Source organism: Pocillopora verrucosa, chromosome 8, assembly GCF_036669915.1.
Source record: "Pocillopora verrucosa isolate sample1 chromosome 8, ASM3666991v2, whole genome shotgun sequence".
Classification (NCBI taxonomy): Eukaryota; Metazoa; Cnidaria; class Anthozoa; order Scleractinia; family Pocilloporidae; genus Pocillopora; species Pocillopora verrucosa.
The window spans coordinates 20,265,337-20,278,152 of NC_089319.1; the positions used below are offsets into that span (position 1 = coordinate 20,265,337).

Genomic DNA, 12,816 nt, shown 5'->3' on the forward strand with positions numbered 1-12,816 from the left:
ACTACACCAGTCATTTTTCTGTGTTGTGAAAAATCGATAATATGCATAACAGTTCCATTTCAAGGTGCGGTTAAAATTGGCGAGCCTATTGTATACCAATATTTACATTAATTCGCTTGAATGACGCCTGATTCAATTTGTCAGATGATATCACATGTTTTTCAAAAAAAGTCAATCGGAATTTGCCTAATGCATTAAACGCTACATTTACAAGAACTGAGTGACATATTTGGTTAGTGGTTTCAGAATTTCAAAGGCTTATCTTTCTTTCCACAGACCGCGACTCTTAGGAAGGCAGATGTTCTGTGCGCTAAATTGACCACACCACTTTTCCTATAATGACTTTGATTCTTTTAAATATTTCATTGCACGTGCTGAGTACTGCACCAAAAGCAATGGATTTCGAGCAAAGCAAAATTTATCACAAAGACGGGAGCAGAATCCTCCCGCGGAGAAAATTCAAAAGAACAGTAGGCACCAGGCAGCCGGCCACGGGACACATCAACAAAGAGCAACTGACTCAACTGAAAGAAGCGTTCAATCTCATCGACCAAGATCGTGACGGCGTTATAAGCAAAGATGATCTACAGAAAATCTTAATTTCTCTCGGGCAGAAACCGACAGACAAGGAGGTCAGGGAGATGCTGAACGAGGTACAAGGAAATGTGGACTTTGCAAGATTTCTGTCCATGTTTGCTTCTAAGATGGGTTCCGCAGACCCCGAAGATCTAATCCGAAACGCCTTTACATGTTTTGACGAAGACTGCGATGGAGTTTTAAATTTCGACGATTTCAAAGAACTCTTGATGACGATGGGTCTGAGGTTAACAGAGCAACAGGTATCAAGGCAATTTCCAAAATTTGATCAGTTGGTGTAGTTAATGCTTTCACTAAAATTAATTGGGTCTAAGTTTTTATTTATGTATTTTGCCCGACTCAAGTATAAAGTTCTCAACTCAATTCAGTAGACTCGATTGGCCTCAAGAACGTAGCGAGAAAAAAAACCTCAGTCAACCAAATTTGCTAAGTATTCTGTCATTGCCTATATTATGGGGTTAAGCAATATTCCAGAAAAAAATATAAAAACGAATGATAAATGCAAGAAGCGGTGAATGACATATTTTACAAAGTACCCTTCCCTTTATCTACTTCAGATAATTTTTCTTTCATATTTGCCTTAATTTTCTTACCAATCTTTGAAGGTTGATGAAGTTTTCCTGCAAGGAGCTCTGACTGATGAAGACGGGCGATTTAACTGCGAAGACATCGTGCGACTGTTGAAATACGGAGAGGGTCTTAAGTGAGGAGGGGTGCAACAATCTTTCCTCCGAAGCATGCCAATCTGTGTTCTATGTAACCAGATCGTTTCTAAGAAACGCATACGATTTAAGAATGATCATAACATTAAAAGAAAAAACATGGCGTTTTGTGTGAAACTCGCTTCTCTTTTCAGTTAATTAGCTTAAAAGTTTACTCAGTCAGTTTAAGGCTCAAAGGGAATATTTATATGGCCCTGGGTACCAATACAACCCTCCCCTTCGAGAAAAATTTGTGGAGAGTCTGCATCGAGTTGTGAGTTGTGACAGCGGTCCCCTCACCAGTCTCTCTCGTGACAGGCAGGTTACATGTTGGACAAAATGGTCTCCGCTGACCTAATACACTAAAGCTCCGGAAACAATTTGAACCGTCTCGTCTCGAGCAGGCGAGCTGAAGTGTCTATATGAGAAAAAGTTCTCCCGCTTAGCAGGGTTACCCTACCTGCCGAAGCGAGACAACTCGCCCTCCCGAGTATTGTCGCGGATACCCAAGACCATGTTCCTATTGTTAATTACAATAGGCCCTAAGAAATTTTTATTCATACATGGAGACTTATTTTCGATACTTAGTCACCTTTGTGTTTTATGCACTAATCCCCATCAGGAGAAAAAAATCTTATCATTTCCCATTAATCATGAACTACATCTCACCTAGAAAGCTTGCGTCAGTTTGACTTTATTTTGGCTTAACTGCGGGCAAGCCCTCATTGTATAGGCGATGCGGTACGAAGGTTTCTTCGCCCACGGAAAGTGTAGGGCCTGGAGCGAGGCCAGCCGGCTAGATATCTGCCTAAGGTCTAGTGTAGCAAGAGGATTTCTAGTTTTTAAGTCTACTGTGCTAATGCTGATGTAATATATGAAGTTCAACATATGGAAACTGCGGAACTTTTGCTAAGCTCTGCCACCAGTTGTTATTCAGCCAGCCGTAAACAGTAGTCTTTTGTTCGGAACTGTAATTATTTTTAAACTGTAAACGTTACCTGTGTAAGTCCTTCGTTTAGTTTTTATCTACCTGTGCTGTTTTGAAAGTAATTTTAAGATCTAATTAAAGGCGAAATTCCTCCCCAGCCAATCGCTCTTATTAAAATGTATTAGATAGTTTAAAGCACGACCAAATCCTTTAGATAATTCATAACCTTACCTGACTCTTTGTCTTTTAGGCTTAAATAGAACTGTGTTGTAAAGCTTTCTTTGGTCAGTATTTTGGTCAATTCTTTGGTCAGAAATTTGCCAGAACTGCAGATTAAAACGTGTGTTGAGGTCAAGTTTGCTGAAAGTTTTTGTCTCATCGATAGTCAACCATCGTAACAGATCTCAACCTTCGTGCTGCCAACGATAGTTTTCCAGGAAGAGCCCTTTGACAGAGATTTTATTTTAGTTTGTCCCCTGTCCGTCCCCGACGTCATTTGTGAAGGCAAAGACTCGTTAGCGAAACGAACGGTTTCCGTTACCTGTAGTTGATCTATCGATGCAGTCTCTTTATGAGGGAGTAGCCCTATTTCTTAAAAAAAAAATTATATCAGACAATCCTTTTTTTTTCCTTCACATATATATTGGTACGGACATAGAAAAACTCAGCAATCTCTTCTTTCGGAAGGGTTCCTTCTGAGGGAACACTCGCTGGCTGCGAGAGGTTCGGAATCTATTAATTAATATCTTTATACTGTCGAACCAGTCGCATACGCAACCTCTCAATTCACAGGACACATCCATCCTAGGGAAACAAAATTTGTTCCCGATTCAAAATTTTTCCATAGCCAGTTCATCGGTCACTTTTATTGAAGGGACACTTCTTTTCAGGGGAAACTTTCTCTGCTCCAGAATATGTCCTGTAAAGTCAATTTCCAGGATTAGATTTTGATACAGGATTTTTGTTTTTCTGGATTGGCCCGACGAGCGAAGATCATATGTCTGTTTTGAACAGAGAGTAATGCGTACAGTAAAATTATTTCATCAAAACTGATTGCAGTTCTTCCATTTTCTTCAAACAGAGGGGAAAAGTTGAGAATTTCCGTAGTCTACCTTTCAGAAAGGTTAAGAAACCGATAGTGCTCTACTTGTTTATTTTATCTCTTGTCCTATTATCTCTTCACGTAACCTCTTCCTATTCGATGATTTTTTCCAACGTGAATGGTATTAGACTTGCTAATACGGTATCTATTACTCCGAGTCAGGTGAACAAACAAAGCAATGAAACTACCGTCGATCTTTAACTCAGTCGAGAGAATGCTAAGTTTTGTTTTAACACGCGCTTGGCTGAGACTGTTTTTGTATTTTGTGTTCAGTTTCTTATTTTCCGGCCTGCTCTTTCTTTTGCGAGCTAAATTTTCCTCGACGAAACATATAGGAGCTAATTATGAGTTTGAAAGAACTTCAACCGGCGTGGTTAATCTGCACAATGTAATGCAAAAGATCGCTTTGCCGAATAGTCAAGGGAAAATGGTGTACAAAGCTTTAAGAGAAAGAGAGGTAAGGACAGGATTACCTACAAAGCTCCAATTCAGTAAATTAGGTGGATCTGCTCATATGGCGAGGGCTACCAAAGAGGAACATCAAGATTCTAAAATTGGGAAACCAGGAATGATTTATCCTTACACTAAAACCACGAATTTAAGCCCAGGTACGTTAAAACACCGTCCACTTCAAACGGAAAGTATATCGACTTCGTCAAGTGTTAGCACCGTGAAGGCTCAAGCGACAACGGAGAGGTCAACAGCGGAAAAATACCCTACGTTGAAAGAAAGGTCAAATCTACCCTCACAACGAGAAAAAAACCATGTCTACGGCGAACCGGGATGTCCCGATAACCCCTGGCGGGATGCCGGTTTGACAGAGCTCTTCCAAAAGTGGATTAATATTTCCAAACAATACAACATTGAATACGTTCTGTGCGGAGGTAGTCTCTTAGGGGCGATGCGAAATAACGATATAATCCCGTACGATTCTGACATAGACGTCTTGATTGATATCAATTACTTTACGACTATGAGAAGGCTGGCTGAGAGACGAAATTTTTCACGGTCAGACAGGAAGATCCATTTGGTGCTGCAACCAGAATTCACATTGAACATTCCAGTTGAAGAGAGGAAACGTTATGATTGTCAAGGCAAGGTATGTCATCGGTAGATGTCCTTTTAAAAACAGTCGATAAATGATCAATCGTTTATCTATTTGTTTACTCATTCATTTATTCTGACATCTAGCGGCCCTTTTAATTCAATAAGTCTGGCCTGTAGGCTATGTGACAATCACGTCCATTTTCAACTTTTCGGTTTTTGAAAGATGCTGACATAGTACATTGTTCGTTTCAGACAGTCAGATTTTAAAACTTTGTAATGGCGCTGAGAAATTTTGAAAAGCATTTGCTTTATTTTGTTTCACTTAAGTCCCCCACACAAACATTTACCTGATCATCCTCATGTCATAAGGACTGAGTGGAGCACAACTCCTCAGGACGAATAATTCCAACCTGGCGATGCCCGATCCTATCAGTTAGCTTGTCAAAAGACATGTATTTAGATAGTAATTTCATCTGTAGGAACACAAAAACATTTTGGTTGCTTTGTCTTCCTATTACAGGTGGCGCCAAAGCTTACAGACGAATGTTCTTTCCAGGAGCCACTTGGAAGACTCTTCAAGGGAAACTTACACATTGACTTTTATCACTTTTACGATAGAGTGCTCTTTGTAGACGATCCAAGCGACGATAAACTCAAGCAGTACCCTAAGAAGGATTTTTATCCCTTTGAGCCGTGTAACTTCATGGGTTTTGAAGCGTCGTGTCCACACAACCCTTGGGAAATTTCACGAATCTACTTCAATACTGACGATTTCCTTGAGCCTATTTATAAATGCAAGAATGGAACTTGGGTTGATGTGAACGGCAGAGCTGCGTAAGAGTTTTTAGATCATAGTACAATGCAGCCAAAAATACCTTTTTGGGGGCCTTTTTTGTGCGATATCCCACTTTAAAAATATAAATAAACAATAACAACGGATTAAAGTATTTACATGCCATTGGATATATCTTAACACACTGCCCCGTGCGTGGATAGTCACCAGCAGGCACCGTAAGAGTGCCTTCATGTAAAGGTTTCTAAGTTGAGAAAGAAAACAGACTATTAGAAATAAAAACATTTTCAGCTGTAGGTAAATTATTAACCCATAGGTTGATCTTCATGCACTTAAAACATCACATCAGTTTTGACCCCTGCGAGTGACTAACATCTAATTTCTCCTTACAATCTCGCCCCTGAATCAACAATTAGGAGAATACGCAAACTGCTGGTTTTAGGGTTAAAATGGTTAAACAGCACTTTGTGTATATTCCTGCTGTCTTAAAGTAAACTCAGTCTCCAATAAAGCGGGCAGTTTGCGATGAATTATATATTCACTCTGTAACGATGTCTGAGCCATGGGTTTCTCGACTGAAATAAGTGTTGAGGATCCTGTGGGGAAACATCTGTTGTGCAGAAGTTAGGAGAAATAACTTTCGCTTTTTTAGGGATCCAACGCGTTTCGACTTCGAAACAAAGAGCTATAAATATTTAAAAGTAAACTGCATAACAACAACGGGGTATAATGATGGCAAGAGCCAAAAACTCGTCAAGATAGTCGGCGCGATCGACGAAGATCGATTAGTTAAATATTTTACTCGAACTCAAAATCATTTAAACAGCTGTAAGATTCTGTTGCGCAACTTTATTCCCTAATATGGTTTGAGTTTTATTTCAGTCGAAATTTTTGTTTGTACATCACCAGTGGTTGTTGTTATTATTTGATTATATGCACAGACTAAAAGGAATAAGTTACCAAAGCCTATGTCACGCAGTGTGAACACGAAAAATTGCTTTGTAGCCACCCACGTAATTCTGAGGTTAACGACAGACCAGTGGCCACGAGGCAGAAATCTGGTTATAGGAAGAGGTCCACTCAGATATGGCTTAAGGAAACAATGAGTTTGACCATCATACTTCCCTTTCGTGGCCAAGAATGAAAGGTAAATTTCTGTCAGACGCTTCAGTTCGATCCCATATATTCAATGCTCACCCGTTTCCGGTGGATTAATGTCACTTTGTCCAAGAGATACGACATGGGAATTACTCAACCATGCGTTCAATGCTCCGTGTCAGTGATCTAAAATATTACATCATAAGACAGTGAATATTGGGAATCCTTTGAGACCCAGGGGTTAACCTACAGAATACAAGGCCACTTTAAATCATCCACCAAACGAGTCGGCTCGTTTGGCTCGTTTACTTCTTTGTTAACAATGCTGAGCCAAATGATCCAGTGAACAGATAAACGTAATACTCAACTTGCATTTTCATTACTCCTCGTTTTTTCATCCAGTACCGAGCCGAACGAGCCACTAAATGCATAGAACTGAGACTTAATGCATATAGATTATTCCTCGTTCTTTTATCTACTGCCGAGCCAAACGAGCCACTAGCTTACGCGTATATTCAATATTACTCGTTCTTATATCCACTACCAAGCCAAACGAGCCTCTAACTGACACGTATATTCAATATTACTCGTTCTTTTGTCCGCTGCCGAGCCAAACGAGTCACTAGATATACTTCCTTCAAAAGCGGCCTTGTATTGTACCCTTGCTCCAACCCAGGTTCGTTTTGCTTCATTGAAGAATCACGTTCGTTTCACTTCGTGCCTCGAGAGGACAAACTACCACTTCTCTCTTGTCGGTAAAATAGCTCTCAGGTCCGGATCCACCGATATTGGAATTACCATCGCCTCGAATCAAGCTAACAAAAGTCTTAATTAGTATGCTGTTTAATCACCATATGTATTTGTATTTCAAAATTCTAAATTAATTACCCGCCGAGTTGCTTTCGTATCGTAGATACAATAGCGTTAGATTCTAACTTCATCGATCATTTTGCGATTTATAACGTGATTTGGGAAACGGTTTTCATATACTTATAATTTCATCGCTAATAGGAAAAAACAGAGAAAGGTGGTTACGAGAAAGTTTTGTGAATTACAATACCTCGTTCTTTTCAAAAGAAAATGGTGTTGCGTGACATCACCCTTATATTGAGTTGTGATTAAATATGAAGTGACTTGCAACCTGCAAGGGCGTAGCCAGCTGTTCGACTTGTCGTAATTCTGCAGCCTAAGGAAGTTCAATATTTGTTTCAACAATTAACAAAAGTCATATTACAAAAGTAAAGAAGGTGGAAAAAAAACTGCAGGCCCATGGGCCTGAAGGCTGGCTGCGCCGCTGACCTGCGATAAGTAGTTCTTCGTTCGAGAGAAGCGCCATGGTTTAGCAGCACAAGGGCTTTTGACTTAAGATTTATAAATTCAAAGTTTCAAACAACCTTGCAAATCATGGAATGCATTGAAGAATTTTAATTGCTAAGAAAGAAAATTTTTTCCTAAGATATAAAAAATATTCAGTCAAAAATTTCGATTAAATTTTGCTCTTTTTTTGCCGGACAATATATCAGCTGTAAGCAAGCGAGGAATTTTTTCATGTCAACACACATGGAAGGATGAGAGAATTTGATAACGCTATGCAAATCCGAGATGCAACGCCACTGCCAGGTTAACCGTTCGAAAGGGCGTTCAGGCTGAGATTAACCAAAATTTTAACACCTTAAGAACACATCTTGGCTGAGAGTCAGTAAAGAACATCTTCATTTTGCTCTTTATATTGTGTGAAAAGTTTGAAGGTAAAAGAAATGTAAAACTGTGGTCTAACAAGACAATAAACTCAACTACTTTGGGGCCTTTTTTTAACATTAACGATGCGGTTTTCTTATTGCACGATAAGCTGAAGAACGACCCAGTTTGTAGTCGAACACAGTCTGGTCACGTCCGAATCAATTTATTTAAATACTGTACCTCACAACTTTGAGAACATGTTAAGAAATTTTTTTTAGGCTCAAATTGCGAAAAAAAAATAAGGATGTTCAGCCCAAGCCTTAAAATTAGACGTTCTCCCTTCGCAACACACAGGGAACGGATTGGGTTACATTAACCCTTTACACCCTCACATCAGCATGCATTTTCTCTTTACTGTTGTATGCATTTCCCGAGGTGCTAACAAGGAGAATTTGTTTAAAAATCAAGTGCTTCTTTAGTTCTTGATCATTTCCTTTATTCATGTCACCTTAATATGTGAATCAGGGTCGGTATTGTAAGGAGAAACTAGATGCCAGTCACTCTTAGGGGTCAAATGATGTGACGTGAAATGTTAACACTGAGTGCATGAAGATGAACATATGGGATGGCAATTTACTTACATCTGAAGCCATTTTTAAAAATTATAGTGTGTTTTCTTTTTTAACTTAGAAACCTTCAAATAGAGACTTTCACCGTCCTCAAATTGGAGCACTGTAATCATCACTACTGAAATTCTGAGTGAACTGAAGATTGACAGCATCCCACTGATGACAGCCTTCAGTGCTCTTCAGACTTGGAAATGTTACTTCTTCTCAACGTTTGTCGCGGTTGGAATTTTAAGCCTCTTTTACATTTTCCGGCTAGAAGTGGCTGATTCCTATGTCTTTAAACAATTGTTTCGAAAGAGAAACGTATCTGACAACGAAACTAACTCATATATAATGATAAATGAAACTAATGCAGAGATTGCAAACCACATTTTCACAAATGCTTATAGACCGACCACGCCCGCATCAGTTGAAGAGGAAAGAAGTATTGGAGTTCAGAATGTAGAGATTACAAGGCCCGGGTTCATATCTTGCAAAGGCAATGCAACATGGGAAGCATACGGGGACTCAGATTGTTCTGATAACTCAAGGCGAGACAATTTGTGCCATCTTCTTCGTGCCTGGACTATTGCAGCCAAGAAACACAACATTATTTACACTTTAGCTGCAGGGAGTCTTATTGGAATGCTACGCAATAACGATCTAATTCCCTGGGATACAGATATCGACATATTCCTCCACGTGAAATATTTCCCGCTTTTGCAAAAATGGGAGAAAGAGAAAATGTTTACAAGTCTTGAAGAATCAATCTATCTGGCGACTCAGCCAGGACCAGTAAATAATGTTCCCGAGGAAAAAAGAACGCGTCACAACTGTAACGGAAAGGTAAGTTAGCTCCTGAAATATATCTCGGCGGTCTCACTTGAGCACCACTTACAAAAAGACTTCAATATTAACCCACTTCTTGTCGCACGTGCGCGGATGAGTATTATGACAGCAATGTTTCAAATCAGTTGTTCTCATGTTTACTCGACCTTCCTCTGGGTTCCCAAGCGTCCACCAGGTTTCCCCAAAGCGAAGCTTTTAAGAGTTCTGTAAGGAACTGAAATGTTTCGGCCCAGACCCGACTCCTCCCAAACCTCTCACAGGCTCGCTTCATTCGCCGGCTTAAAACCTGCGGGCTTCGCTGCACGTGCCGAGGCACTTATAAAAGACCGTTCGTATGCTAGAACACAGCGGTCGAACGTCGAGCATGCGCGACGGGATCAATTTTGGTCGGCCGCGCTTCATTTTCGCGCGCAAAAATTCAAAGGAAAACATAAGAACCAACCGCCATCTCGCAAGATTAGCGAAAGATTTCTGAAACTTTTATCGAAATCTGTAAAAGGAAAACAACAGTATAGAAAAAGAAAACTGGAGGTCAGAGCTTATTTAAGTCCAGGTATTCGGCTGGTTTACCATTCTGTTTTGAGCTGTATCAAAAAAGGTTATACACTTTTAAAATAGCGTGATTTACTCGCTTGTGTGGTCATTTGCAACTCGTTGATTCAACTTAGTTCCGACACTCCATGAAAAGGCGCCACCTTATCGTTACAGCGTTCGCACAAGCGCAGACGTTTGACAGCTGTTTTGTGTGCTAGTCTATTACTAACGTTCTGATAAAGCCCGGTTTCCTGATTATTCTGCAAATCGTCAGGATTGTCCTTTTAGTGTCAAAAAAAAAAAAATTCAAGACAGCCAGAATATCACATCGACCAAACAATCGGGTCGATCACGTTAGCCCCATTAAACAGAGTACTATTCGATTGTGTGAGTCTTACGTGATAATCTGAGTAGTGTTTATAAATCATCGTCTTGATTGTCTCGAAATATTTTTGCGACAATTGGAACCAGGCTTTAAGTGACAAATTTGTTATTCCAAGTCGTAGAAAGTAAAGCATCTGATCTGGCCAAGGTACACATATCGTCAAATTTTGTAATGTGAAGTTAACCTTTTCCTTAGACAAATAGCCAACAACCTCCCATATCCGGAAGCTCGGGCAAGTGTGGACTATAGCCATATATTTAATACCGAAAAATTTTGACGCTACTAGGTCATAAGCTTCTGATTTAATATTGAGCTGTTTTCAATCACTTTTCAGCTTAATGTTGGCCAATTGGCAGTAGCTGTCGATTCTAATGACAACATTAAGGAGTACTTGCATATTAGATTCGTGGTTCCTCTCCCTCTATTGAGTTAGCCCTAAGCCTGGGCCCTACCCCCCACTAACCTCCCACCTTCCCCCCCCCCCCCCCCCCACTTCTCTTTCCTCCTAAATGTTCAACACTGTGGCTTTTGTTAGGGAAGTAAAACGATTACAGCATAGTAAATTAGTATATGGAATTTGTTCATGCAGCTTTCCACTCACCCTAAATACGAAGATGTTGACAAATTTGTGATTCTCTTCTCATCAGGTGACGTCAAGTTACTCAGACATGTGCTCCTTTCTAGAGCCTATGGCGAGGTTAATAAGAGGAAATTGCTTTATTGACTTTTTTCATTATGAAGAAAAAGACGACATGGTGGTAGAACATCAAGAAAATCTTGCTGTTAGCATGCACAAATATACAGATTTCTATCCCTTTAGGCCGTGCGTTTTCATGGGTTTTTCAGTTTCATGTCCCAACAAACCCTTAGAAGTTTTACGAGTTACTTACAATAGTAAGTCTGACATGAGGAAACCGCCCAAAGTTTGTAAGAATGGTAACTGGGTTTCTAATAAATGAAAACTAACAAACAAACTATAACCTACAACTTTTGACTTGGTTGTAGAATGGCGTATTATTTTGTCACTAGTTAATAGGTTTTGTTTTTTACAGGACGTTCTTGATTTTAACTTGATCTACCGGTTTGCACCATTTTTCGTTCTTGATTTTAACTTGATCTACCGGTTTTGCACCATTTTTAGATTACCTGTCTGTATATGTGGCTTTTCCAACACGTGTAGTTCAGTGGAGTCGCGAGTAAGGAGTTAAGAGTTTCAAGTTTCAAGTATTTCCTATTCGATTAGGGAAAATTTTTATTCGATCAATGAACGCCAATCGAGTTTATAAAATTGTTAATAAGCCAAAGACTAGTTCTAAGTGAGGTTTTGGGAGTATAAAAGTCATTAAAGAGACCATATTCATATCTAGGCTTAGTTTTAAAGAGACTGACAGGTAATCTGTCCCGAGGAAAATTAATCGAGTGTTGCATGGTTCATGCTGAAAGGGAAGCGGGGCTGTGAATGAATAATGTATGGGTCAGGAAGGCTGTGTGTGGCAACAAGCGTAAACAGCGGGGCAGCTGAGGAAAAAAAAATGAAGGAGTGAGGACCCCTCTTTAAAACCCCGCGGATTTTCTCTGACCCGTTCTTTCGTTTGTGTCTGCTGACTTTTTGAGAGCCTGCCACAGGCTTTTTTCAGGTAGTCTTTTTTTTTTACACAATATGCAGTGGGAAAACCAAAATTTTTAGTGGTTGGGGTGAGATTTCAATACAGCCTCGTGCCTCTGAAGAATAGCACTTGAGAAAAATTGGAGAGGGATCACAAAATGTGAAACATATAGAGTCCTATTCCTTTAAGGAAAATCCAGTAAGCTGATGAGGTTTATCATGAGATGTGACGAACTCATGAGCTTGTGGAAACGTTTACTTTACCTACTCCTCTCCTGTAATTTCTTTTCATAATTTTCCCCAATATGCTCGAGCAGATTTTCCGAGAGTTCGGTATACTAGCACATTTCACCATTTCTGATATTTTGTGGAAGGCTAAGTAATATCCAGTAAATAAACATTGCAAAGACTTTCTTTCAAGGAAGCATATCTTATATCATTTTGTGATTTCGTGTATTTTTCATCATTAAATGTTTTATAAGACTATACAGTGATAGTCCTCTTGTAATACTCAAAAGAAAGACCAAAGATTTCAAAGGTAAAGTTTTCTTCTTGAGTGCTCTCAACGCATGTACTCCTTGAGATTAATCTATCTAGTTTTATGTGTAAAAATTGCAAAATTGTCTTGTTCTTGCCATTAATTAATAGATAGAAAGAAATACAAAAGCTGACTAAGAACTCGAAATTTCTCAAGTAATACCATGTTCTACACAATTCATTCACTACTTTAAAGAATCTTAATTTTCAAATAGCTTCATTCGGGTCTTATTCAAATCATTTGATTATCATTTATTAAGCCATCATCCCACGGAGGATAACCTAAGACATCTAATACTGAATTGTCGCTAAGCATCAGGATGTACCGTGCAAAGTATAAGGTGTTTGGAC

The 12,816-nt window shown here is 39.4% G+C and overlaps 3 protein-coding genes across 3 annotated transcripts; all 3 read left to right on the top strand.

Annotated features, from left to right (window-relative positions):
• Positions 1-355: 355 nt before the first annotated feature.
• On the top strand, positions 356-1,422 carry LOC131774044 (myosin regulatory light polypeptide 9). The gene is made up of 2 exons (XM_059090057.2): positions 356-839; positions 1,203-1,422. The coding sequence occupies exons 1-2, from the start codon at positions 396-398 to the stop codon at positions 1,302-1,304; spliced, it is 546 nt and encodes a 181-aa protein (XP_058946040.1). The 5' UTR covers positions 356-395; the 3' UTR covers positions 1,305-1,422.
• Positions 1,423-3,686: 2,264 nt separating this feature from the next.
• LOC131774069 (uncharacterized) lies at positions 3,687-5,375 on the top strand. Its single transcript, XM_059090079.2, has 2 exons — positions 3,687-4,427; positions 4,896-5,375. The coding sequence occupies exons 1-2, from the start codon at positions 3,720-3,722 to the stop codon at positions 5,211-5,213; spliced, it is 1,026 nt and encodes a 341-aa protein (XP_058946062.2). The 5' UTR covers positions 3,687-3,719; the 3' UTR covers positions 5,214-5,375.
• A 748-nt stretch (positions 5,376-6,123) lies between these two features.
• On the top strand, positions 6,124-12,267 carry LOC131774021 (uncharacterized). The gene is made up of 3 exons (XM_059090027.2): positions 6,124-6,315; positions 8,637-9,400; positions 10,970-12,267. The coding sequence occupies exons 2-3, from the start codon at positions 8,735-8,737 to the stop codon at positions 11,279-11,281; spliced, it is 978 nt and encodes a 325-aa protein (XP_058946010.1). The 5' UTR covers positions 6,124-6,315; positions 8,637-8,734; the 3' UTR covers positions 11,282-12,267.
• The last annotated feature ends 549 nt before the right edge of the window (positions 12,268-12,816 follow it).